A 26,977-nucleotide genomic window follows, 5' to 3' on the forward strand; every position below is an offset into this window, starting at 1 on the left:
CCTGCGTGCTTTGTACACACCTCAGAATGTATATTCGTGCACGTGGACCGGAACTCCTCAGATGAATTCAGGACTGCAGTAGAGGCTGTTGTGTCTTGTTTTACCAATGTGTTTGTGGCAAGTCAGACAGAGAGTGTAGTTTACACATCCTGTTGAAGTCACCTGTCCAGTAGGCGCCGCTCCCAGCTCCCAACAAAGACGATTATGGCAATACTGCTCAAGATCTCTGGTATCTGGTATTTAAACCATGCTCTGATGTGCTACAATGGATTTACTGACAATACCTTGTCATGAGCGTATGAAGGATCCTTTATAATACCTTAAGAATAAAATAGGTTTTGTCAACTGATATGAAATGGTGCATTTAGTAAGGATCATTATGATACGATGATATGACATCATAAGGGGGTCTTGAAAATGCATTATAACAGCATCATGCAGGCCTTCGTAACGCCTGTAACACAGAGAGACAAAGCTCAACATAAGGCACGTCATAAAACTCTCCACATACGTTCTTGTTGATAATCTTTTATTTACAATTCATAGAGAAAACTTGAAGCTCATTGTACTGTTTCGGAAATGCTGCTCTGCTTCTGACACAGCACGCTGAGTCGAACATACATAACCTGCCAGGTCCACACGTGTCATGTAATGTCCCCACAAGCCATTCAAGGTCCCTACAAGTCGTCCAGGTCAGATAGAGTCGTTGCGAAAGCTGGCCCTTCCATGGGGCAGCAACTAACTTCCAGAGCCCACCCCTCACTGTTGGCTGCTCAGAATATCTGTGATGATGGTTCAGCACAAAAGTCTTACATCCATTCAAGCGGTGTCAACATGATCTCCTCCAGTTTCCACCGTTTTCACACTCCAATGTAGAATTGTGCACCGTTTGTGTCCATGGGCGAGAAATATGACTTTCCTCAACTATGTCAGCGACAAACCCTGTAGTCCTTCGTCTATCATTGTCAGCATTGTTCTCACAGTCTGGCGCACATTTTCAAATTATTTGTGATTATGCCTCGTCTGTTTGGGAAGGGACTGGTTAATGGGTTTGCTAAAAACTTTGTACAATTTGATTGCCACAACTGAAATGACCAATCGATCCATCGGATCTCATAGGCTGTGGGTTACAGTTTTTTTCAATCACGTCACAAGTATGTTGTACACAACTCCCAAGCACAAAAATCTAAACAGATAATGAAAATGGCTCATGTTTCAAAACTTCCAGCATAAATTGATGTCAAATTGATACATTTAGGTAAAAATATAGACATTTACAGTGTTCAACAGTTATCAAACTATATATGTTAGCTAGGCAGTACATAATTGTGGTTGTCATTTTGAGCAGTTTGATTAAGTGATAGTTTATAGCATTGTTAACAAATGACAAGAAACTCACATCAAAAGTAAAGTGGATATTGCGATTTTGAAAAGCAGATACTTTGATTGATTATGTATCCAACTTGAAAAAGTGATTTGGTGCAGTGAACAATTGACTTTGTGAATTTGTTTGTCGTACTCAGTCAATTGTAAATGTGCTTAAAGTTTTGAAACATGAGCGATTGTGATGATCTGTTTTGATTTTTGTGCTTGTTTTGCGAAAATGTACCACATACTAATGAAAATTGCGCCAAAGTGATTGAAAAAAATAATAATTGAATGTGGTAGTTCAAATGACTATATGGTGAGCCTATCATTATCTGATGTATTGGTGACAATTTTTTTTTACTTGTGGTATTTAAGGAAAACTTTGATTTTGCATTAATGACTCAGGGGTGAAATATGTGTGAAACCGCGATGAATGCACAGTCAAAAGTTCTGAACACAAGATAGGGGGCATTACACACGTTATCAGTTTTGTACTTAAGAGTTTTGTACTTAAGAGTTTTGAAAATATACCACTTACATCTGGAAAAAAAAGGATTTCTTGCTTTCAAAGTGATACTAGTATTTTTATACAATGTCCATTTGATTCAATCTTACCAAACCACCCATAAGAATGATGCCTTTTTCATATATATGGTAATATATACACACATGTTTTATGTGTGTGTGGTATGCCTGTGTGGGTATTTACGTTGTTTCATGTTTCATTCACTCTCATGTTGTTCTCCATGTCTTGGAGAGAGAGAGAGAGAGAGAGATAGTGAGAGAGAGAGAACTAACAATTTGTGTGTGTACTTGTGTACGGGTGTGTAGGTCCATATGTATGTGGGAGTTTGCCTGTGTGCACATACAAACACACATAAATAACACATCATAACACCTGCACCTTGCACAACACCTCGATAAAGGATGACGAGAGTCTACAAAAGAGCAACAAGATTCCCACATCTCACCGAAACACTATGTTTTCATCTCTGGTTTCGTAAAAATAAAACATCTCCTCTTATATTGGTTTTCAGTCAGCAACAAAATGTCCACACCAACAATTCATCCCCCCGCGAATCTACAAGGGGCATTCTCTCACACTGCTCATGCCGCTCATACTGAGGACTCCCGTGCGGTTTTGGAGTGCAGGGCCATGGTTTGGCTGAGGAACGGGTAGGTGGTGCTGAGGCAGCCTGATGCCACGGTCAGTCCCAGGCTGACCCAGGCGCAGAAGATGGACCAGCCGTAGCCATGGTCCACGTCGCCGGGCAGTCCGTAGATGAAGGGTGGGTTCCGGGAGAGGTCATAGGAGACGCTGGCGGCGTAGGTACACAAGGAGATGGTGCAGAAGATCCCTGGAGGGGACAAATTGTAACTTCCAAGATGTGTATTAAAGAGACATTGCAGGAGTAAAATAACAACAAAGGACAGGTTAGACAGTTGAAGTAAGATCATGAGGCATTTATAAATTGTATTCTTCAATGGCTTTATATATTAGTCATTTAAAAGTAAAAAAAATGGAGTACCAATCCGGATTGCCATTCACATGGAACGGAAATGAATGAGCATAACATAAATAAATAAAAAACACAAGTTGAAAGGAAATCTAAAACACAACTGAAATGAAAAATTAGCCGCCCTATTGTGTAATGTTATAAATATGTTACAGGAATGTTTGCATACAACCATAGAAAGTAGTCTCCTGTTTGTAGCGATGAGCTATTATGAATGCTTATGGCATGTTTTATTATGCATATTAACACCTGTCTGTAAGGTATTATGAATGCGTCTGTGTCCATTAGGCATTTACAAATTATGCTAAAAAAAAGAGCCTTTACTGTATGTGTTTGATGAACACTTTGGAGGAAGATTTGGACTAGAGAGAGAGTGTAATAACGGAGCTGTGAGTCGGGAAGCAGGTGCAGGTGAAACGTTTAATAAAACAACAAAAAACAGAAACGAGATAATTACATGTGGCTATACGCTGGTACACAAGAATAATACCAACTGGTAAGAAAACATAAGAGAGTGACATATAAAGGGGAAGAAATGATGAAGGTAATGAAGTCCAGGTGTGAATCATAATGATTAACAGGTGCGCGTAATGATGAGTGCTAGGTGTGCGTATTGAGGAATCCCAGGACCGGTGGTTAGTATTCTGGCAAAGTGGTACGCCGGAGGGGGGTAGCAGGATAAGATGTGACACGTGGCTCCAGCCGCAGAACGACTCCGCCAAGAGGGACGACCTGAAGATCTGACAGCGTATGCCGGACCCCCCCTCAATGTCCAAGGGGGTGGAGGTGTGTCGTGGGGGACAGTATCAGTTAAGGGACCAGGAACCACTGGCATGAGAAGGGAGACATGAAAGAGGGAGAGATGCAATAGCGACTGGGTAGTTGTAACCTGTACGTCACCTTGTTGACACTCCGGAGAACCTTGAACGGCCAAACCATGGGGCTCAGTTTCTTGCGGGATGGTTGAAGTGGGATGTTCCTGATAGAGCCAGACGTTGTCCCCAGAATGGAACACAGGAGTCTCACTGCGGTGGCAGTCTGCCTGTTCCTTCTAATGATGGAAGGCGCGCTGGAGTCTCACGTGCTCGTCGCTCCACACCTCCTCCGCACGCCGGAACCACTCATCTACCGCAGGAGCCGCGGTCTGACCCAGGGTCCACGGGGCCAGTCCTGGCTGGAAACCCAAAACACACTGGAAGGGGGTCAACCCAGTGGAGGAGTGACGTAGGGAGATCTGGACGTACTCTGCCCAGGGAAGGAATCGTGCCCAATCACCCTGATTCCTCAGGAACCTCCCCAGCTCCTGGCTCATCCTCTCCACCTGCCCGTTGGACTGAGGCCAATACCCGGAAGTGAGGGGGACTGTGACCCCGAGCTTCTCCAAGAAGGCCCTCCAAACTCATGATGTGAATTGGGGGCCACGGTCCAAGACGATGTCCTCCGGAAGGCCATAATGCTGGAAGACCTGCTGAAAGAGTGCTTCAATGACCTGGAGAGCAATGGGGAGACCAGGAAGAGGGATTAATCGACATGACTTCGAAAATCTATCAACTACCACCAGAATGGTGGTGAAAACATCAGAGCGGGGAAGATCGGTTACAAAGTCATTGGATAGATGTGACTAAGGTTGCTGAGGCACGGGAAGCGGCAGGAGCTTCCCAGCTGGAGCATTCCGGGGGTACTTGGTTTGAGCACATACAGAACAGAAGTTGACATACCGAGTAACATCCTGCACCAAGGTGGGCCACCAGTACTTCTCAGCAATGGAGTGGATGGTGCGAGAAATACCTGGATATCCAACGGCAACAGCTGTGTGTGCCCAGGTCAGCAGCAGATCCTTTATCCCTGTGGGAACATAGATGCGCGCGGGAGGACAATTCCAGGGTGCGGGCTCCCTCTCTAGAGCCTGGCGGATGTCCACATCTACGTCCCAAACCACTGGACCCACGACACAGCAAGATGGGATTATGGGTGCCCTCTGGACAGGAACCTCTCCACTGGAAGCTGCTACTGTCCGGAAGGTGAGCGCAGCAGCCATCTGATTCCCCTGCTGAAGCTGAAGCAAACACTCACTGCCCTCCGCGGGATGATCGACAATGCATTTAAACAGAGCCATGAAGCCCTCATAATAATCTAGCTCCTCCTCTCCTCTCTCCCAGACTTTCCTGCTGCTTCCATAGTTTGAGTTGGTATTCTGTAATAACATAGCTGTGAGTCGGGAAGCAGGTGCAGGTGAAACGTTTAATAAAACAACAAAAACAGAAACAAGACAATTCCATGTGGCTATACGCAGGTACACAAGAATAATACCAACTGGTAAGAAGACATAAGAGAGTGACATATAAAGGGGAGGAAATGACGAAGGTAATGAAGTCCAGGTGTGAATTGTAATGATTAACAGGTGCGCGTAATGATGAGTGCTAGGTGTGCGTAATGATGAGTGCTAGGTGCGCATAATGATGAATCCCAGGACCAGTGGTTAGTATTCTGGCGATGTCGTACGCCGGAGGGGAGGAGCAGGAGAAGATGTGACAGAGAGAGTGAAAGGGGGAGAAAACTAAAGATAGAGATATAGAGGAAGGCTGCAGTAAAAGAGGCACAGAGAGACAAAAGTTGAAAGCTGCCATCACAAAGAAACCAACAATGAAAGGGAAAGAGAACCACACACTCTCTATATCTCTCGCTGTCTCTCTCTCTCTCTAACACACACACAAACACACACACACACACATACAGGATAGGTAGGTCGTTGGCAATGAAAGCCCTAACACACACACAGGAAAGGTAGGGTGTTGGTAGTTGGCAGGCGATGTACCTGCCATGAGGAAGAGCAGGCCGGAGACGTGCTGGGTGAGGCTCTCCTCCCAAAAGAAGCCCACTGTGGCCACAATGCTGCCACACAGCAAAACGGCAGCCGCCATCCCCAGGAACCCTGCCGTGATTCGCCGCAGATCTGAGACACACACACATATAAACATAGCACTCACACACACACACACACACACACACACACACACACACACACACACACACACACACACACACACACACATATAGGTACACACACACAGACAAACACAAAGCGTACACACACACACACACACACACAAAAGAGCACAAACACAAGTGAAAACATTAGCACACGTGCACACACCAACATTTCCATGACAACCACCCCCCTGGTAAACCCGCTCGTGCTGCCCGTCAACAGTCTCCAAACAAACACGGGGAAAAACACACGTTTTTGTTAGGTAATACTATTCTTTTGATCACCCCTGTCCTACATTTGTTACAACCCTGTCATAAGAATGACACGATGCCTGTCATAACATAAAATGGCCAGCAACGACTGTTAAAAATAGGTGAATTTGAATGATTTCCTTAATGCATCATGACAGCATTGTTTTTCAGTAAGCATTATGTCACTCAACACACAGTTTTATAATGGGATATGTTGTTGGAAATATTCAATTCCTGCAACGTATGATATACTGTAACAACATTTTGACCCATTGATCATAAATCACATGTCCGATACGTTTAGGCCTGCTCTGCATCTCAGACATTTGTCAGATCGAGTTGCGGAATTCTATAACACGGGATCAAACTCGAACAGGAAAAACAAGGTCGGCGTCCCAAATAACACCGTATGCACTTAATAGGGAACAACTGTGCACTTAATAGGGAATAGGGTGCCATTTGGGATGCGGGCCAAAGAAAACCAAACGTATATTGACTTTGATGAATGTTCTTCCTCAGACTAGTTGTGCAGTAATAATAAGACTGTGTGGAGTTAATATGTTTTTCTTGTACGAGCTGACATTTACTTCCTCCCCGTGAACATGTTCTATAACCATGTAGCAATCCACTCATCAGGGGTTGGACATTGGAGTAGGAATACTAGCTTCGAAAAGGTTAACTTAACATATTCAGCATGTGGGTACCATAGTAGCCTTATTACAGATCATGGATGTCTGATGGGATCACTAGGGTTGTCTGAAGGATCTAAAAGTTCCACAGCATGAAGCCAAATGAATATGGAGCACTGAGATTTGGACCTCCACTGTTATTTCATTATCAAACCTAGACACAACAGACGGAACCGTTAGTCTGCAGTACTGTATGAAGCATTGAAAAACATATTTTTAAAAAACACACATACAAAACATGTAAATATTTATACAAAAAAACACACACAATACAAGGGACGGGAAGAGCAAGAACAGTACAAATATTTCCCAATAAATAATGAAATGATTGTTTGAGCAAAGATGGTGGTAGAAATTTGCCCCAAATCCGTAAGATGAACGTTCGGATCGCTAAGTTTTTGCACCAACCACTACCTGGAAAAGCTCATCTTGAAGGACCCGAACGCTACTCGTGACAGATGTCAGACTATCCCACCGCAGATCAGTTGTGGGGCACCTGGAATCAAACGTCTCACACCACACCAAGGCCATCTATCCATTGTTCAAAATACTTTTTGCTCAGACCCAGCTGGAAATGAGATAGCATTTTCTACCTCTGGTTCGTTTGGGGAAATGGGGGAAATGAATGGGGAAGGAGTGGGATTTTAGGATAAACACTGAAAATAAGATCTGAAGTTAACACAGGCTTAGGTGATCTTATATGTTTTGTTCTATGAGATAATATCAGTAAGATTACATGACCTTTATGAATTATAAAGTATTTATGTGCTTTGTGTGCTTGTTTTGATTACATAAATGCTTAAAAATTCACAAAGTGACGTTAGCTGAGGAAGATTATCTCATAGAACGAAACGTATAAGATCTCATAAGCCTGTGACCTTATACCACAGACATCATTTTTTACATTTATCCAACCCCCCCTCCAAAATAAAACATACATTTCCCCATAGGCTTTGGCCAACGATCTATGGTGCAGTTAGCCTCCTTTAGTTCCTACATAAAGACACAATTACTATTTCTCTCTATACAAAACTGCTAGCCATGCAAGCGGTTTTATTGCAGGTGGTTGTGGGACGTTCAGTCTGCAATACTTACGTAAGAGATGCCATTCATCTTGCTGAATGGTTCTCGTCAGGTTGAGCGGGATGTTTCGAAGCCGAATGGGCTGAGAGAAATGGTACTTGACAGTTGTGCATCGGTCCGCAATACCTGTGGAGAGAAAAGATTACTAAAAAGCTCTACGTTTTAACATTAGAACGCATTACTTTCGTTATGTAAAATCTTTGCCCGACTTGCATGTCTTTACTTGAAGTTACCATAATTACATTTAAAAAGGGATTACACTGGATTTTTACCTACATATCTACACAACCTACTCCACATATTTAAATTGAAAGAAAGTTTGAGAAAAATGTCTAAATGAATTCAAAATAAGATGTCTTGATTGCATGTGTCTTCACACCTCAGAGTTAATACTCGGTGGAAGCACCTTTGGCAGCCATTACAGCTGTGAATAATATTCTACCAACTTTGCACAACTCTTAGGACAACATACAGTACCAGTCAAAAGTGTGGACACACCTACTCATTCAAGGTTTTTTAAATAATTTTTTCTTATTTTCTACATTGTAGAATAATAGTAAATACATCAAAACTATGAAATAACACATATGGAATCATGTAGTAACCCAAAAATATATTTTATATTCTTCAAAGTAGCCACCCTTTGCCTTGATGACAGCTTTGCACACTCTTGGCATTCTCTCAACCAGCTTCATGAGGTAGTCACTTGGAATGCATTTCAATTCAACGAACAGTGAACCATCTGTTATAGCTGTCGCTCTCCTCATCCTCAGAAGAGGTGAGGAGAGAAGGATCTTCGGACCAAAATGCGGAGTCAGGGAAATATGCCATCTTTATTTATAACGATGAACTGATGGCAACACGAAACAAAACAAAATACTTTCAAAAAACTTACAAAATAAGAAAACGACGTACAACGGAACCTGAACATAAACTTACATGGACAAACGTAAACTTACGAACAGGAACGAACATCAAAACGAACGAACAGCAAAACAGCTCCAAATGTGAAAAACATCGACAACACGATAGACATCACAGGAGACAATCACCCACAAACACACAGTGATAACGCCCTACCTAAATATGACTCTTGATTAGAGGAAAATGCAAACCACCTGCCTCTAATCAAGAGCCATACCAGGCAAACCAAAACCAACATAGAAACGAATAACATAGACTGCCCACCCAAAACACATGCCCTGACCATAAACACATAAAAACAACATAAAACAGGTCAGGACTGTTACAGTACCCCCCCCTCAAGATGCGCACGCCGGGCGCACAAGCACAAAGTCCAGGGGAGGGTCCGGGTGGGCAGTTGACCACGGTGGTGGTTCCGGCTCAGGACGCTGTCCCCTTACCACCTTAGTCACTCCCCTCTTCTGTCTACCCCTTCTAATGACCACCCTAAAACCACTTTCCCCTAAATAAACGGCCAACACCAGAACAAGGGGCAGCACCGGGACAAGGGGCAGCACCGGGACAAGGGGCAGCACCGGGACAAGGGGCAGCACCAGGATAAGGACCAGCACCGGAATAAGGGGCAGCACCGGGACAAGGGGCAGCACCGGGACAAGGGGCAGCACCGGGACAAGGGGCAGCACCGGGACAAGGGGCAGCACCGGGATAAGGGGCAGCACCGGGACAAGGGGCAGCACCGGGACAAGGGGCAGCACCGGGACAAGGGGCAGCACCGGGACAAGGGGCAGATCCCGGCTGAAGGACTCTGGCAGGTCCTGTTTGGACGGCTCTGGCAGGTCCATGCTGGCTGACGGCTCTCTACGCTCATGGCAGGCTGACGGCTCTTGACGCTCATGGCAGGCTGACGGCTCTCGACGCTCATTGCAGGCTGACGGCTCTTGACGCTCATGGCAGGCTGACGGCTCTCGACGCTCATGGCGCTCTGACGGCTCTGGCTGCTCATGGCTCTCTGACGGCTCTGGCTGCTCATGGCTCACTGACGGCTCTGGCTGCTCATGGCTCTTTGACGGCTCTGGCTGCTCATGGCTCACTGACGGCTCTGGCTGCTCATGGCTCGCTGGCGGCTCTGGCAGATCCTGTCTGGTTGGCGGCTCTGGCAGATCCTGTCTGGTTGGCGGCTCTGGCAGATCCTGTCTGGTTGGCGGCTCTGGCAGATCCTGTCTGGTTGGCGGCTCTGGCAGATCCTGTCTGGTTGGCGGCTCTGGCAGATCCTGTCTGGCTGACGGCTCTAGCGGCTCCTGTCTGGCTGACGGCTCTAGCGGCTCCTGTCTGGCGGATGGCTCTGTAGGCTCATGGCAGACGGGCGGCTTTGCAGGCTCATGGCAGACGGGCGGCTTTGCAGGCTCATGGCAGACGGATGGCTCAGACGGCGCTGGGGAGACGGATGGCTCAGATGGCGCTGGAGAGACGGATGGCTCAGATGGCGCTGGGGAGACGGATGGCTCAGATGGCGCTGGGGAGACGGATGGCTCAGATGGCGCTGGGGAGACGGATGGCTCAGATGGCGCTGGGGAGACAGATAGCTCTGTAGGGAGGAGAAGGAGAGACAGCCTGGTGCGTGGTCTAGGCACCGGCTGCGCTGGAGAGGAGGAAACAGCAGGAGAGAGAACCCGGAGAGACAGCCTGGTACGGGGGGCTGCCACCGGAGGACTGGTACATGGAGGTGGCACCGGATATACCGGACCGTGAAGGAGGACACGTGCTCTTGAGCACCGAGCCTCCCCAACCCCACCAGGTTGAATGAACCCCGTAGCCTTGCCAGTGCGGCGAGGTGGAATAGCCCGCACTGGGCTATGCAGGCGAACCGGGGACACCACCTGTAAGGCTGGTGCCATGTACACCGGCCCGAGGAGACGTACTGGAGACCAGCTACGTTGGGCCGGCTTCATGGCACCCGGCTCGATGCCCAACCTAGCCCTCCCAGTGCGGCAAGGTGGAATAGCCCGCACTGGGCTAAGCACGCGTACTGGGGACACCGTGCGCTCTACCGCATAACACGGTGTCTTACCAATACGACGCCTTCTACCTCCACGGTAAGCACGGGGAGTTTGCTCGGGTATCTTACCCGGCTTTGCCACACTCCTCGTGTGCCCCCCCCCAAGAAATTTTTTGGTCTGACTCACCGGCTCCCAACCGCGTCGTCTCGCTGCCTCCTCATACCAGCGCCGCTCAGCCTTCGCTGCTTCCAATTCCTCCTTTGGACGGCGATATTCCCCTGGTTGAGCCCAAGGTCCTCTACCGTCCAAGATCTCCTCCCAAGTCCAGAAGTTCTTATTGCTCCGTCGAGCATTCCCATACCGCTTGGTCACTGTTTGTTGGTGGGTGATTCTGTTAGAGCTGTCGCTCTCCTCATCCTCAGAAGAGGTGAGGAGAGAAGGATCTTCGGACCAAAATGCGGAGTCAGGGAAATATGCCATCTTTATTTATAACGATGAACTGATGGCAACACGAAACAAAACAAAATACTTTCAAAAAACTTACAAAATAAGAAAACGACGTACAACGGAACCTGAACATAAACTTACATGGACAAACGTAAACTTACGAACAGGAACGAACATCAAAACGAACGAACAGCAAAACAGCTCCAAATGTGAAAAACATCGACAACACGATAGACATCACAGGAGACAATCACCCACAAACACACAGTGATAACGCCCTACCTAAATATGACTCTTGATTAGAGGAAAATGCAAACCACCTGCCTCTAATCAAGAGCCATACCAGGCAAACCAAAACCAACATAGAAACGAATAACATAGACTGCCCACCCAAAACACATGCCCTGACCATAAACACATAAAAACAACATAAAACAGGTCAGGACTGTTACACCATCGTATTCATGCATAAAAAACTAATAATGAAAGAAAAGCATTGCAAGTTTGAATTCTGTAAAGTTAGTGTGGGAGAGGTGGAAAAAATATTGTTATCGATCAATAATGGCAAACCTCCTGGCATTGACAACTTAGATGGAAAGCTACTGAGGATGGTAGCTGACTCTAAAGCCACTCCTATCTGTCATATCTTTAATCTGAGCCTAGAGGAAAGTCTTTGCCCTCAGGCCTGGAGGGAAGCCAAAGTTATTCTGCTACCCAATAGTGGTAAAGTGGCCCTTACTGGTTCTAACAGCAGACCTATAAGTTTGCTGCCGGCTCTTAGCAAACTGTTGGAAAAATTGTGTTTGACCAAATATTTCTCTGGAAACAAATTAACAACATACTTTCAGCATGCTTATAGAGAAGAGCACTCAACATGTACTGCACTGACACAAATGACTGATGATTGGTTGAAAAAAATTGATAGTAAGAAGATTGTGGGAGCTGTACTGTTAGATTTCAGTGCAGCCTTTGATATTATTGACCATAACCTGTTGTTGAAAAAACGCATGTGTTACGGCTTTTCAATCTCTGCCATATCGTGGATTTAGAGCTATCTATCTAATAGAACTCAAAGGGTTTTCTTTAATGGAAGCTCCTCTAATGCCAAAGCTCCTCTAATGCCAAACATGTAAAGTGTGGTGTACTGCAGGGAAGCTCTCTTGGCCCTCTACTCTTTTCTATTTTTACCAATGACCTGCCACTGGCATTAAACACAGCATATGTGTCCATGTATGCTGATGATTCAACCACAGATAATAAAGTCACTGAAACCTTAAACAAAGAGTTGCAGTCTGTTTTGGAATGGGTGGCCAGTAATAAACTGGTCCAGAACATCTCTAAAACTAAGAGCATCATTCCCTAGGTTCTAGACCTCAGCTGAATCTGGTAATGAATGGTGTGGCTGTTGAACAATTTGAGGAGACTAAATTACTTGGCGTTACCTTAGATTGTAAACTGTCATGGTCAAAACATAAAGATTCAATGGTTGTAAAGATGGAGAGAGGTCTGTCCGTAATAAAGAGATGCTCTGCTTTTTTGACACCACACTCCAAAAAGCAAGTTCTGCAGGCTCTAGTTTTGTCTAATCATAATTATTGTCCAGTTGTGTGGTCCAGTGCTGCAAGGAAAGACATAGTTAAGCTGCAGCTGGCCCAGAACAGAGAGGCACGTATTGCTCTTCATTGTAATCAAAGGGTTGATATAAATACTATGCATGCCAGTCTCTCTTGGCTAAGAGTTGAGGAGAGACTGACTGCATCATTTCTTCTTTTTATAAGAAACATTCATATGTTGAAAATCCCAAATTGTTTGCATAGTCAACTTACACACAGCTCTGACACACACACTTACCCCACCAAACATACCACCAGGGGTCTTTTCACAGTCCCCAAATCCAGAACAAATTCAAGAAAGAGTACAGTATTATATAGAGCCATTATTGCATGGAACTCCGTTCCATCTATTGTTGCTCAAATAAACAGCAAACCTGATTTAAAAAACAGATAAAGCAATACCTCACAGCACAACGCCTCTCCTCTATTTGACCTAGATAGTTTGTCTAAGTGTATGCATTAATATGTAGGCTACGTGGGCCTTGTTTTAAATGTATGTAGTTCAGGCCTTGAGCTGCTCTTGTCTATTAATGTTCTGTATTATTCCATGTTAAATGTTTTATGTGGACTTCAGGAAGAGTAGCTGTTTCTTTTGCAACAGCTTATAGGGATCCTAATAAAATACCAAATTGCTGTGCCTTGTTTAAAGTTAATTTGTAGAATTTCTTTCTTTCTTAATGCGTTTAAGCCAATCAGTTGTGTTGTGACAAGGTAGAAGTGGTATACAGAATAGACGTCGACCGATTAATCGGTATGGCCGATTAATTAGGGCCGATTTCAAGTTTTCATAACAATCGGAAATCAGCATTTTTGGACACCGATTTTTTTTCTTTTTTTAACACCTTTATTTAACTAGGCAAGTCAGTTAAAACCTCTACCGCTTCTCTCTCCCGGATCCGGGATCCTCCTCATCAAAAAAGCTGACTAGCATAGCCTAGCCTAACGCGACAGGGATATCATATAATATAATTTTCATGAAATCACAAGTCCAATACAGCAAATGAAAGATAAACATCTTGTGAATCCAGCCACCATTTCTGATTTAAAAAAAAGACTCAACCGCATATTTTCACCATTTTTCTACCGCATAGGTAGCTATCACAAAACCGACCAAATAGAGATATAATTAGTCACTAACCAAGAAACAACTTCATCAGATGACAGTCTTATAACATGATATACAATAAATGTATGTTTTGTTCGAAAATGTGCATATTTGAGGTATAAATCATAGTTTTACATTGCAGCTACCATCAAAAAAATCACTAAAGCAGCCAGAATAATTACAGAGAGCAACGTGAAATACCTAAATACTCATCATAAAACATTTATGAAAAATACATGGTGTACCGCAAATGAAAGATAAACATCTTGTGAATCCAGCCAATATTTCAGATATTGTTAAGTGTTTTACAGCGAAAACACAATATAGCATTATATTAGCTTACCACAATAGCCAAACACACAAATGCATTTATCAGCAGCAAAAGGTAGCGATCGCAAAAAAACAGCAAAGGATATAAAATTAATCACTAACCTTGACCAACTTCATCAGATGACAGTCCTATAACATCAGGTTATACAATACACTTATGTTTTGTTCGAAAATGTGCATATTTTGAGCTGCAAACCGTGGTTATACATTGTGAATATGTAGCATCGATTCACCAGAATCTCCGGAGATATTTTGGACACTCACCTAATCTGACCAAAGAACTCATCATAAACTTTACTAAAAAATACATGTTGGACAGCAAATGAAAGATACACTAGTTCTTAATGCAACCGCCGTGTTAGATTTTTTTAAATAACTTTACCATAACAAACAGCTTACGTTATAGCGAGACAGCGCCCGCAAAAAGGGCGGAAAATAGGACTCTACATTTTCCACAGAAATACGAAATAACATCATAAATGGTTCTTACTTTTGCTGAGCTTCCATCAGAATCTTGTACAAGGAGTCCTAGGTCCAGAATAAATCGTTGTTTGGTTTTAGAATGTCCTCCTCTCCTGTCGAATTAGCAACCTTAGCTAGCCATGTGGCGCGAACATGCCCATCTTCTCCTGACGCAAAGAAAGGAAAATGCCAAAAGTCGCAATAAACGTTGAATAAACTGATACAACTTGGTTGAAAAAAACTACTTTATGATGTTTTTATCACATCTATCAAATAAAATCAGAGCCGGAGACATCCACCGTCTATACCGAACGCTTTTCAGAAGCCAATGCTGATGTCCTTCCCGCGCCTAGGTAGAGAAAGGAAATTGTGGTCACGTCATTCCAAGAGCTCTTGTTCGACCTCAGATCAAGCTAGACACCCCATTCCACCTTCCACTGCCTGTTGACATCTAGTGGAAGGCGTATGCAGTGCATGCAAATCCATAAATATTAAGCAATTGAATAGGCAGGCCCTGGAACAGAGCATCGTTTTCAGATTTTTCACTTCCTGTCTGGAAGTTTGCTGCCAAATGAGTTCTGTTTTACTCACAGATATAATTCAAACAGTTTTAGAAACTTGAGAGTGTTTTCTATCCAATAGTAATAATAATATGCATATTCTACGATCTAGAATAGAGTACGAGGCCGTTTAAATTGGGCACGATTTTTTCCCAAAGTGAAAACAGCGCCCCCTATTCACAAGAAGTGTTTAAGAACACATTCTTATTTTCAATGATGGCCTAGGAACGGTGGGTTAACGGCCTTGTTCAGGGGCAGAACGATAGATTTTTACCTTGTCAGCTCGGGGATTTGTTTTTGCAACCTTCCGGTTACTAGTCCAACGCTCTAACCACCTGCCTTACATTGCACTCCACGAGGAGCCTGCGTGGCAGGCTGACTACCTGTTACGCGAGGGCAGCAAGAAGCCAAGGTAAGTTGCTAGCTAGCATTAAACTTATCTTATTAAAACAATCAATCTTAACATAATCACTAGTTAACTACACATGGTTGATGATATTACTAGTTTATCTAGCGTTTCCTGCGTTGCATATAATCGATGCTGGAGCCTGTTAATTTCTCATTGAATCAAAGCCTACTTCGCCAAACGGGTGATGATTTGAGCGCATTTGTGAAAAAAGCACTGTCGTTGCACCAATGTACCTAACAATAAACATCAATGCCTTTCTTAAAATCAATACACAAGTATATATTTTTAAACCTGCATATTTAGTTAATATTGCCTTCTAACATGAATTTCTTATAATTCGGGAAATTGTGTCACTTCTCTTGCGTTCCGTGCAAGCAGTCAGGGTATATGCAGCAGTTTGGGCCGCCTGGCTCGTTGCGAACTGTGTAAAGTCCATTTATTCCTAACAAAGACCGTAATTAATTTGCCAGAATTGTACATAATTATGATATAACATTGAAGGTTGTGCAATGTAACAGCAATATTTAGACTTAGGGATGCCATCCGTTAGATAAAATACGGAACGGTTCCGTATTTCACTGAAAGAATAAACGTTTTGTTTCGAAATGATAGTTTCCGGATTCGAGCATATTAATGACCAAAGGCTCGTATTTCTGTGTGTTATTATGTTATAATTAAGTCTATGATTTGATATTTGATAGAGCAGTCTGACTGAGCGATGGTAGGCAGCAGCAGGCTAGTAAGCATTCATTCAAACAGCACTTTCGTGCGTTTTGCCAGCAGCTCTTTGCAATATTTCAAGCATCAACTCCCGAGATTAGGCTGGTGTAACCGATGTGAAATGGCTAGCTAGTTAGCGGGGTGCGCGCTAATAGCGTCACTCGCTCTGAGACTTGGAGTAGTTGTTCCCCTTGCTCTGCAAGGGCTGCGGCATTTGTGGAGCGATGGGTAACGATGCTTCGGGGTGGCTGTTGTCGATGTGTTCCTGGTTCGAACCCAGGTAGGGGTGAGGAGAGGGACGGAAGCTATACTGTTACACTGGCAATACTAAAGTGCCTATAAGAACATCCAATAGTCAAAGGTACATGAAATACAAATGGTATAGAGAGAAATAGTCCTATAATTCCTAGAATAACTACAACCTAAAACTTCTTACCTGGGAATATTGAAGACTCATGTTAAAAGGAACCACCAGCTTTCATATGTTCTCATGTTCTGAGCAAGGAACTTAAACGTTAGCTTTCTTACTTGGCACATATTGCACTTTTACTTTCTTCTCCAACACTTTGTTTTTGCATTATTTAAACCAAATTGAACATGTTTCATTATTTATTTGAGGCTAAATTGATTTTATTGATGTATTATATTAAGCTAAAATAAGTGTTCATTCAGTATTATTGTAATTGTCACTATTACAAATAAATAAATAAAAATAGGCCGATTAATGGGTATTTTTTGGTCCTCCAATAATCGGTACCGGTATTGGCGTTGAAAAATCATAATCGGTCGACCTCTAATACAAAAGATAGCCCTATTTGGTAAAAGACCAAATCCATATTATGGCAAGAACAGGTCAAAAACCATCAAGCTCTATGATGAAACTGCCTCTCATGAGGACCGCCACAGGACTGGAAGACCCAGAGTTACCTCTGCTGCTGAGGATGTTCATTAGAGTTAACTGCACTTCAGATTGAAGTCCAAATAAATGCTTCACAGAGTTCAAGTAACAGACACATCTCAACATCAACTGTTCAGAGGAGACTGCGTGAATCAGGCCTTCATGCTCGAATTGCTGCAAAGAAACCACAACTAAAGAACACCAATAAGATGAAGAGACTTGCTTGGGCCAAGAAACACGAGAAATGGACTAGACTGGTGGAAGTCTGTCCTTTGGTCTGATGAGTCCAAATTTGAGATTTTTGGTTCCAACCAGTGTGTCTTTGTGAGATTTAGAGTAGATGAATGGATGATCTCCGCATGTGTTGTTACCACCGTGAAGCATGGAGGAGGAGGTGTGATGGTGTGGGGGTGCTTTGCTGGTGACACTGTCAGTGATTTATTTAGAATTCAAGGCACACTTAACCAGCATGGCGACCACAGCATTCTGCAGCGATACACCATTCCATCTCGCTTGCGCTTTGTGGGACTATCATTTGTTTTTCCCACAGAACAATGACCCAAAACACACCTCCAGGCTGGGTAAGGGCTATTTGACCAAGGAGAGTGATGGAGTGCTGCATCAGATGACCTGGCCTCCACAATCACGCGACCTGGATCACAGAGTGAAGGAAAAGCAGCCAACAAGTGCTCAGCATATGTAGGAACTCCTTCAAGATTGTTGGAAAACCATTCCTCATGAAGCTGGTTGAGAGAATGCCAAGAGTGTGCAAAGCTGTCATCAAGGAAAATGGTGGCTACTTTGAAGAATCTCAATATATGTCACGGCCGTCATAAGGAGGAGACCAAGGCGCAGTGTAGTAAGCGTACATTCTTCTTTATTAAAAGAACGAACACTGAACAAACGAAAAAAATAACAAAACGAACCGTGAAGCTAATATGTATAGTGCAGACAAGCAACTAAACATAGATCAAGAACCCACAAAACCAAAAGGGAAAATTGCAACCTAAGTATGATCCCCAATCAGAGACAACAATAAACAGCTGCCTCTGATTATGAACCAATTCAGGCCACCATAGACCTACATATACCTAGACTACCAAAACCCCTAGACATACAAAAACCCCTAGACAATACAAAACCAGCATACCCACCCTAGTCACACCCTGACCTAACCAAAATAATACAGAAAACATAGATAACTAAAGTCAGGGCGTGACAGTAACCCCCCCCCCCAAAGGTGCGGACTCCCGGCCGCAAACCTGAACTTATAGGGGAGGGTCCGGGTGGGCATCTACCCCCAGTGGCGGCTCTGGTTCTGGACGCCGCCCCCCTCTTTACACTGGTCCCTTCGCCTTTGTAGAGCCGGACCGCAGCTCTTCGCCGGAGGCCCCGGACTGGGGATCGTCGCCTGAGACCCCGGGCTAGGGACCGTCCCTGGAGACCCCGGGCTGGGGATCGTCGCCGGAGGCCCCGGGCTGGGGATCGTCGCAGGAGGCCCCGGACTGGGGATCGTTGCTGGAGGCTCCGGACTGGGGATCGTCGCTGGAGGCTCCGGACTGGGGATCGTCGCTGGAGGCCCCGGACTGGGGATCGTCGCTGGAGGCTCCGGACTTGGGATTGTCGCTGGAGGCTCCGGACTTGGGATCGTCGCTGGAGGCTCCGGACTTGGGATCGTCGCTGGAGGCTCCGGACTGGGGATCGTTGCTGGAGGCCCCGGACTGGGGATCGTTGCTGGAGGCTCCGGACTTGGGATTGTCGCTGGAGGCTCCGGACTGGGGATCGTCGCTGGAGGCTCCGGACTGGAGATCGCCGCTGGAGGCTCCGGACTGGAGATCGCTGGAGGCTACGAACTGTGGCCCGTCATAGGAGGTTCCGAACTGTGGCCCGTCATAGGAGGTTCCGAACTGTGGCCCGTCGTTGGAGGTTCCGGACTGTGAAACGTCGCCGGAAGCTCTGGACTGGGTACTATCGCCGGAAGCTCTGGACAGGGTACTGTCGCCGGAAGCTCTGGACTGGGTACTGTCGCCGGAAGCTCTGGACTATGGAAGCGCACGGGAAGCCTGATGCGTGGTGCCGGAACTGGTGGTACCGGGCTGAGGACACGCACCTCAGGGCGAATGCGGGGAAGAGGCACAGGCCGTATTGGACTGTGGAAGCGCACTGGAGGCCTGATGCGTGGTGCCGGAACTGGTGGTACCGGGCTGAGGACACGCACCTCGGGGCGAATGCGGGGAAGAGGCACAGGCCGTATTGGACTGTGGAAGCGCACTGGAGGCCTGATGCGTGGTGCCGGAACTGGTGGTACCGGGCTGAGGACACGCACCTCAGGGCGAATGCGGGGAAGAGGCACAGGCCGTATTGGACTGTGGAAGCGCACTGGAGGCCTGATGCATGGTGCCGGAACTGGTGGTCCCGGGCTGAGGACACGCACCTCAGGGCGAATGCGGGGAAGAGGCACAGGCCGTATTGGACTGTGGAAGCGCACTGGAGGCCTGATGCATGGTGCCGGAACTGGTGGTACCGGGATGAGGACACGCACCTCAGGGCGAGTGTGAGGAGCAGAAACAGGACAACAGGACGTACTGGACTGTGGAGGCGCACTGGAGGTCTGATGCGTGTTGCCGGCACTGGTGGTACCGGGCTGTCATAAACCAGGCATTGCATATTATACAGGGCATGCTTATAACAGTGTTATAAATTTGATGTGTCAGGTCGCATTGTAAAGGGCCATTGCAATACTCAATCTTTTTTTAACCCTCATTAACTGCCTCAAACTGTGACATTTGAGAGAGCTCTTGTATTTCCATGCAATGGCTCACTTGGTTGGAAAAGGGTAAACACTTTAACATTTACTTGGCTTTGAAGCAACCTATGACTTGGGTTGTCCAGTTTCCCTTACACACATGGTAGGCCTAGGTCTTCTGCAGAGTTGAATTGGTATAGTAATCAACTATATGCAGGACAAATTAATTTAACTTGGCCTGTGCTGTTGCTTACGTTGTTCTTTTTCCAAACTGGACAGGCTTAGACAGGTTCACATAGTGAGTGCTCAGTAACCCTTTATAAGGTACCCTTTTCAATTTGTTTATGATGCATTTACAAATGATTAAATAACTGTTATAAGCCATTTAGAAAATGTACCTTTATAAAGGCAACCTATGAAGTGTTACCAAGTTACCTGTGCTGCTGTTACGGTGTCTCTGTATGTGAGCTACTGTAAAACATTGTCTCTTTCTTGTTCGAGAGTACAGTAGACGCCCCATGAGTCCTATGTTGCTATGTTGCTGGTGAGAACGTCTGTCCTTATTTCAAGCTGAGCTCCCACAACTTGAATTGGTGGGACAAAATCTCGACAGTTTACCATCGAATGAAGCCCTGATGCTCTTTAAAACACTTGAATTATTCCAAATCTTAACACACATCCAAAAGCTCTATCATAGGTCTTGTGGTCAACATCTACATAATGCATGGGAACCGCTACCATTTCAGACTTGGTAGACATTACGAAACATCATCATGTGCATATCTGAGCAGGCACTTTGAAGTGAGCGCTGACACCTGTGTTTGGTCTCTCACTGCGAACGCGAGGCGTGTGAGGCTGCGAGCCGAGCATCTGCATCTCACGCTCAGAGAGTGGGGAGGTTGTTTGGTTATTTACAGTAGCCAACACACTCCGTGCCTTTGCATAGATATGAGTAGCTCTGCTCGCAGTCCCTGGCTGTGTCCCAAATGGCACCCTATTCCCTATACACTCGACTGGCCCCATAGGAGCACCCTTTTTAGTTCCAGTAGATAGTGATAGCGCTGACGTCATCCACGTATTCCTATGGAAAACCCTGGAAAACTCCCGATTGGCACATGGAGCCGGAAGTAAGTTCATTTTAAGCATGCCCTATGGCTAAACGGGGCTGAATGGCACTAAGGATCATAGTGAAAGTGGCTGTAACTAGCAAAGGATCGTGGTCGATGTAGTCGTTTTCATTCTGCCTGAGAGAGTGAACTGGGAGCCTCCTCGTAGCCCGTGATTGGTCTGTGTCAGCATGTGGTCCTGTGTAGTAGTCAGACCGGATCACTATTTAATTAAATACCTCAATTTGTAGGGAACTCTTAAATAATTCACTGTGGGGATCGAACTTGACCATAATAAACTAGATTGAGCCCAAAACGGCTGTCCACCCCAAACATTTTTGGCCGTTCTGACGATCGTAATTTACATACGTTTTCTAGGGCTTTTGGCACCACTATGTTGCTTCGCAGTAGCCAACCAGCAGAGCTCGTGATTTCACGCTCCAGACAGAACACTGGGAGCCTGGGTAGAACCCTTTTTGGTTCCAGGTAGAACCCTTTTGGGTTCCATGTAGAACCCTCTGTGGAAATGGTTTTGAAGGGAACCCAAAAAGTTTCTACCTGGAACCAAAAAGGGTTCTTCAAAGGTTTCTCCTATGGGGACAGCCGAAAAACCCTTTTAGGTTCTAGATCGCACCTTTTTTTCTAAGAGTGTATAGTGCACTACTTTTGACTATTGCTCTATGTGCCCTGGTCAAAATAAGTGCATTACAGGAAATAAGATGCCATTTGAGATGCAGCCACTGTGTAAATAATATGCTCATTGAGACATTATGCTGCCATTTAGGTCCAAGAAGGTCTAAGAGACAATGGTTTTGGTATGAGGTTGAGTAGCCTTAGTCTACACACTTAGAAAAATAGGTGCTAAGTAGAACCATACAGTACAGGGTTCTTTGGTTTGTCCCCATGGGGAACCCTTTTTGGTGCTGAATAGAACTCTTTGCGTAGAGTTCAGTGAAATACGCAACCGTCCCGTATTATATCTTACGGGTGGCATCCATAACCCATAATATTGCTGTTACATTGTACAACCTTCAATGTTATGTCATAATTATGTAAAATTCTGGCAAATTACAACGCAAGAGAAGCGACACAATTTCCCTAGATAATATTGCCTGCTAACATGAATTTCTTTTAACTAAATATGCAGGTAAAAAAATATATATTTCTGTGTATTTATTTTAAGAAAGGCATTGATGTTTATGGTTAGGTACATTTGTGCAACGATTGTGCTTTTATCGCAAATGCGCTTGTGAAGAAATGGTCTTCACACAGTTCGCAACGAGCCAGGCAGCCCAAACTGCTGCATATACCCTGACTCTGTTGCACAGAACCCAAGAAAAGTGAGACAATTTCCCTAGTTTAAAGAAATTCATGTTAGCAGGCAATATTAACTAAATATGCAGGTTTAAAAATATATACTTGTGTATTGATTTTAAGAAAGGCGTTGATGTTTATGGCTAGGTACACATTGGTGCAAAGACAGTGCTTTTTTCGCGAATGCGCTTGTTAAATCATCACCCGTTTGGCGAAGTAGGCTGTGATTCAATGATAAATTAACAGAATCACTGCATCGATTATATGCAACGCAGGACAAGCTAGATAAACTAGTAATATCATCAACCATGTGTAGTTAACTAGTGATTATGTTAAGATTGATTGTTTTCTATAAGATAAGTTTAATGCTAGCTAGCACCTTACATTGGCTCCTTGTTGCATTCGCATAACAGGTAGTCAGCCTGTCACGCAGTCTCCTCGTGGAGTGCAATGTAATCGGCCATAATCGGTGTCCAAAAATGCCGACTACCGATTGTAATGAAAACTTGAAATCGGCCCTAATTAATCGGCCATTCCGATTAATCGGTCGACCTCTACTCTGGAGACACCTGAAAATAGCTGTGCAGCGATGCTCCCCATCCAACCAGACAGATATTGAGAGGATCTTCAGAGAGGAATGGGAGAAACTCCCCAAATACAGGTGTGACAAGCTTGTAGTGTCATATCCAAGAGACTCGAGGCTGTAATAGCTGCCAAAAGGTGCTTCAACAAAATACTGAGTAAAGGGTGTGAATACCTATGTAAATGTGATATTTTTTAATTCATTTTTTTATACATTTGCAAAAATGTCTAGGCTGTAACATGGACAAAGTCAAGGTGTCTGAATACTTTCCTAATGAATTGTATATGTGGTTCTAAGTAGAACCCTTCTTGACTTCCAAAGAATCATCAAAGAACCCTTTTTTCCAAAAACGTTTTTTCGGATGTTAAAAGTTCTAGGTAGAACCCTTCGCCTTACAAAGAACCCTTCTTCTGATCAAAACGGTTCTTGGTATAACCCTATCCTTCCGCAAAGAACACTTTTGGAACCCTTTTTTTCTAAGAGTGTATGGGCACAATCCTTCACAGGTTGAAGCAGGTATCAAATTAAATCAACATTGACAGAAATCAAAGGGTAGGTGTTGAAGCTTGAGATCCTTCACATGACACCTTATCTGTTTTAAATGCAAGGTGGCAAGTGGGTTTCGGTGACATTGAGCCCCTGGCTTAATCAGGGCGACATTAATCTTGATGGACTTTACACCGTGGGGAAATTTCATCCCGATCGACCTTTTGAGTTTCAACCTTAAAAAGACTTTGTAGGGACTTGAACTTCAGCACATTGGGCATGAATTCACTGTAAGTTTTAGAAAAGGTTTATTCTGGCGTATCCCTGAAGGAGAAGCCTTTATGGCTGTAGGTAGAACACTTTCAATCAAATAAACCTTTTAGATCCCTTTTTTCCATAGAGATTATTCTTAAGAACCCTGTAGGATTCCATGTTGAACACTTCCCTGTAGAATAAAAAATGGCTTCAAAGGTTTTTTTTTGTGGGTAAAAAAAAGGTGCTATCTGTCCCTTCCAGGTAGAACCCTTTTGCGTCCAAGTAAAACCATTTTGGGTTCCATGTAGAAGCCTTTCCACATAGGGTTTTACATGGAACCCAAAATGGTTCTACCTGGAACCAAAAAGGGTTTAACTGGAATCAAAAAGGCTTCTCCTATGGGTGCAGCAAAAGAACCCTCTTGGAATCTTTTTTTCCCTAAGTGTAGTCAATCAACATTTTTGGCTTTTGTAGCCCTATGGATGGCTCTATTGACGATTTGACTGGGATAACAACATAAACAAACATTTCCAAGGCCAGTCTACAACGATTACCACTGTGGGAAAATGAGAGGGAAATAAATGTAAAAATGTTCTTCATAAATTAACCTCTTAATAACCTAAATCATTAGGCTATAATTTCCCAGCACCCTCATCATGATGCGACAATTATAGAAATAATAATAGCCTACTAAAGCAAGCTTTGGCAATGAGTTTGAAATGGCAATTCATGTTCCTGAAAATTAGTTTGGGCGTGTATAATCATGAGCCCTTGTGCATGAGCCCTCATAAACCTTGTTTTGACGCAATGCACGTATGCAGAATCATCACCACAGATGGAGCTACCTCGATTAAAGGAATGCAAAACAGTCCTTGCCTAATAGTCACGGATCATTGACAGAAAATTTCTGCAAACTGTTTTTCTTTTCTCACACTTTTTAGTGTGCACATTAAAACTTACCCTTTGATATGAGTTTATCGATATCTCGGTCCATGCCTTGAAAGTAGCATTTTCTCCACAGTCCAGAATATGTGGAGAACAACGGGCGCCCACATTCCGTCTCAAGAATCCCCATCCCCAGTATCGCCCTCCAGTTCTCAAGCAATTCCTCCTCTCTACTCCCGACGTGAATCGGCTTCATAAGCGCCACGTTCCGTTTGGAGTTACCGTTGTCCACAAGAGGCAAATGGTATATTGGCATCTCCCTGTTTTTCTGGTCGTTAGAATCCGACCCATACTCGTCGCAGTTCTCCTTATGCCTTCTGGTGTCTGTCTCGTACCAATGGTCGGTGAAGATAGCGGTGACCAGCAAGAGTAAAGAGACAACGCTCATGGACAAGCTCAGAGCCGTTGCAAGAGCTTGTTTCTCCATGGTTTGAACATCAGCGCTCGGCGCTATGCGCACAGTTTAGACGTGTTGACAGTCGGACGCCCTTCTTCCAGCACCTGCTATTCCAGTTACTAAGCATTTTTACGCATCCTCTGACCCGCGAGCACGGTCCACAGTCGAGAGCGCTTTGGCATTGGCTGCTTCCCACCCGCGGGTTGCTGAAACGGAAGATACAGCAACACAGGTGGATCGGTACGGTGTCCGCAAGCGTGCTGGGTGTGGGCTAAACTCCGCACTTGCCTCTCTGTGGTCGAGATTACTAGTGTTTACCTGCATAAACCACACCACCCCTCTCGCTCTTTCCCTCTCCTCAGCACCTGGACTTGAAGTCGTGTCCTCTAAAACGAAAGGCTCCTCCTATTCACATGGAGAGGGAAATGACTATCTCCCGGAGGCGCTTGTGTGAGGGAATGTCAAGGTTGTACTACTCTTTCAAAGTCAGTCTTAAAGATGGGTGTGTCTTTAAGATAAAATAATGGTTTCCTATGACTCCAAATGTAACTTAACCCTTGCGTCCTTATTTCGATGAAACATCAACACTCCCAAAACAACAAGTAACAGTTTGACAATTTTAATGTGTAAAACTTAAATTACTCGCTCTCTCTCAGATGCACACACATACATGACACACGCGAAACAGGCCAAAACATTTGTCTATCTACCTACCCCTGAATGAAATGAATACTAAAAAGAAACCTTGAATCTCCTTTTGAGTGAGGACCAGCTACACAATGTTGGAAGATGCACCTGTTCTGAACGCAATGGTCACACAAACTTTCAAGGAATGATAGGAGCCAATACTGCAGTACTCCCTCTCTCTATCTTACACACACACACACACACACACACACACACACACACATATGCACTACCAAACAATTGACTCCCATTCAAAATCCTATTTTCACTAACCCCTAAACCTAAACCTTAACCTAACCTTAATCCTAACCCTAGCCTTAACCCAAACCCCTAATCCTAAACCAGACCCTAACTCCTAACCTTTAGCCTACCCCCTAACCCTAATTCTAAACCTAACCCTAATTGTAACCCTAAACCTAACCCCTAAGCCTAAAATAGCCTGTCGAAAAGTCCCCAATTTTTCTTGTTTTACTATACTAGTGAGGATTTCTGGTCCCCACAAGGATAGTGAAACCAAAAACACACACACGCAAACAATGGACATATCAAAGTGAACTAATGAACGGAGTTCATGAACTGTATATTAAGCTTTCAGGGGACATATCCAAAATGTCCGGATTTTCAACAATCCCCTATCTGTCCCCAAACAAATGATCAATATACATTTCAGCATCATGCTATTGCAATTCTATTCTGTGACAGTATCAAAGTCTGAATTGAGCTCATAGTGATGAAATAATTGCCATCAAACGAGCATTGGTGAAATGGATTTGTGGGTGTTAACTTGGCTTGTTTGATCTGCGCCTTCGCCTGCTCTAATAATGGCCCATTAAAATGGAGCCTGGATGTGTGCCTGGCATGACAAAAATTATATAAATAAACATGTAAATGGGGACGACAAGGATTGCAATCTGTACTGGTGGAGTGGACATGGGAAAACATTGAGCAATTAAATTGGCACATTTGCTAGGTTAACCAAACTGGTGCAAATTACAAATCAAATGACATTTTATTTGTCACATGCGCCGAATACAACCTTAGTGAAATGCTTATTTACAAGCCCTTAACCAACAATGCAGTTTTCAGAAAAATTATT

At 44.4% G+C, this 26,977-nt stretch overlaps 1 protein-coding gene across 1 annotated transcript; it reads right to left on the bottom strand.

Annotated features, from left to right (window-relative positions):
• Window positions 1-512: 512 nt before the first annotated feature.
• Window positions 513-25,682, bottom strand: LOC129839140 (transmembrane protein 178A). The gene is made up of 4 exons (XM_055906418.1): window positions 24,813-25,682; window positions 7,910-8,023; window positions 5,701-5,838; window positions 513-2,726 (listed from the first exon to the last, which is right to left on the bottom strand). Exons 1-4 carry the CDS (start codon window positions 25,222-25,224, stop codon window positions 2,485-2,487), a joined length of 906 nt encoding a protein of 301 aa, XP_055762393.1. The 5' UTR covers window positions 25,225-25,682; the 3' UTR covers window positions 513-2,484.
• Window positions 25,683-26,977: the final 1,295 nt, after the last annotated feature.

The sequence above is a fragment of the Salvelinus fontinalis genome, chromosome 40 (assembly GCF_029448725.1).
Source record: "Salvelinus fontinalis isolate EN_2023a chromosome 40, ASM2944872v1, whole genome shotgun sequence".
Classification (NCBI taxonomy): domain Eukaryota; kingdom Metazoa; phylum Chordata; class Actinopteri; order Salmoniformes; family Salmonidae; genus Salvelinus; species Salvelinus fontinalis.

Coding starts and splice junctions, on each gene's coding strand:
- LOC129839140 (XM_055906418.1), bottom strand. CDS start 25,224: ATGGAGAAACAAGCTCTTGCAACGGCTCTGAGCTTGTCCATGAGCGTT. Junction 8,024..24,812: donor CGATAAACTCATATCAAAGG/GTAAGTTTTAAT, acceptor TTCTCTCCACAG/GTATTGCGGACCGATGCACA. Junction 2,727..5,700: donor CCTGCTCTTCCTCATGGCAG/GTACATCGCCTG, acceptor TGTCCCCTCCAG/GGATCTTCTGCACCATCTCC.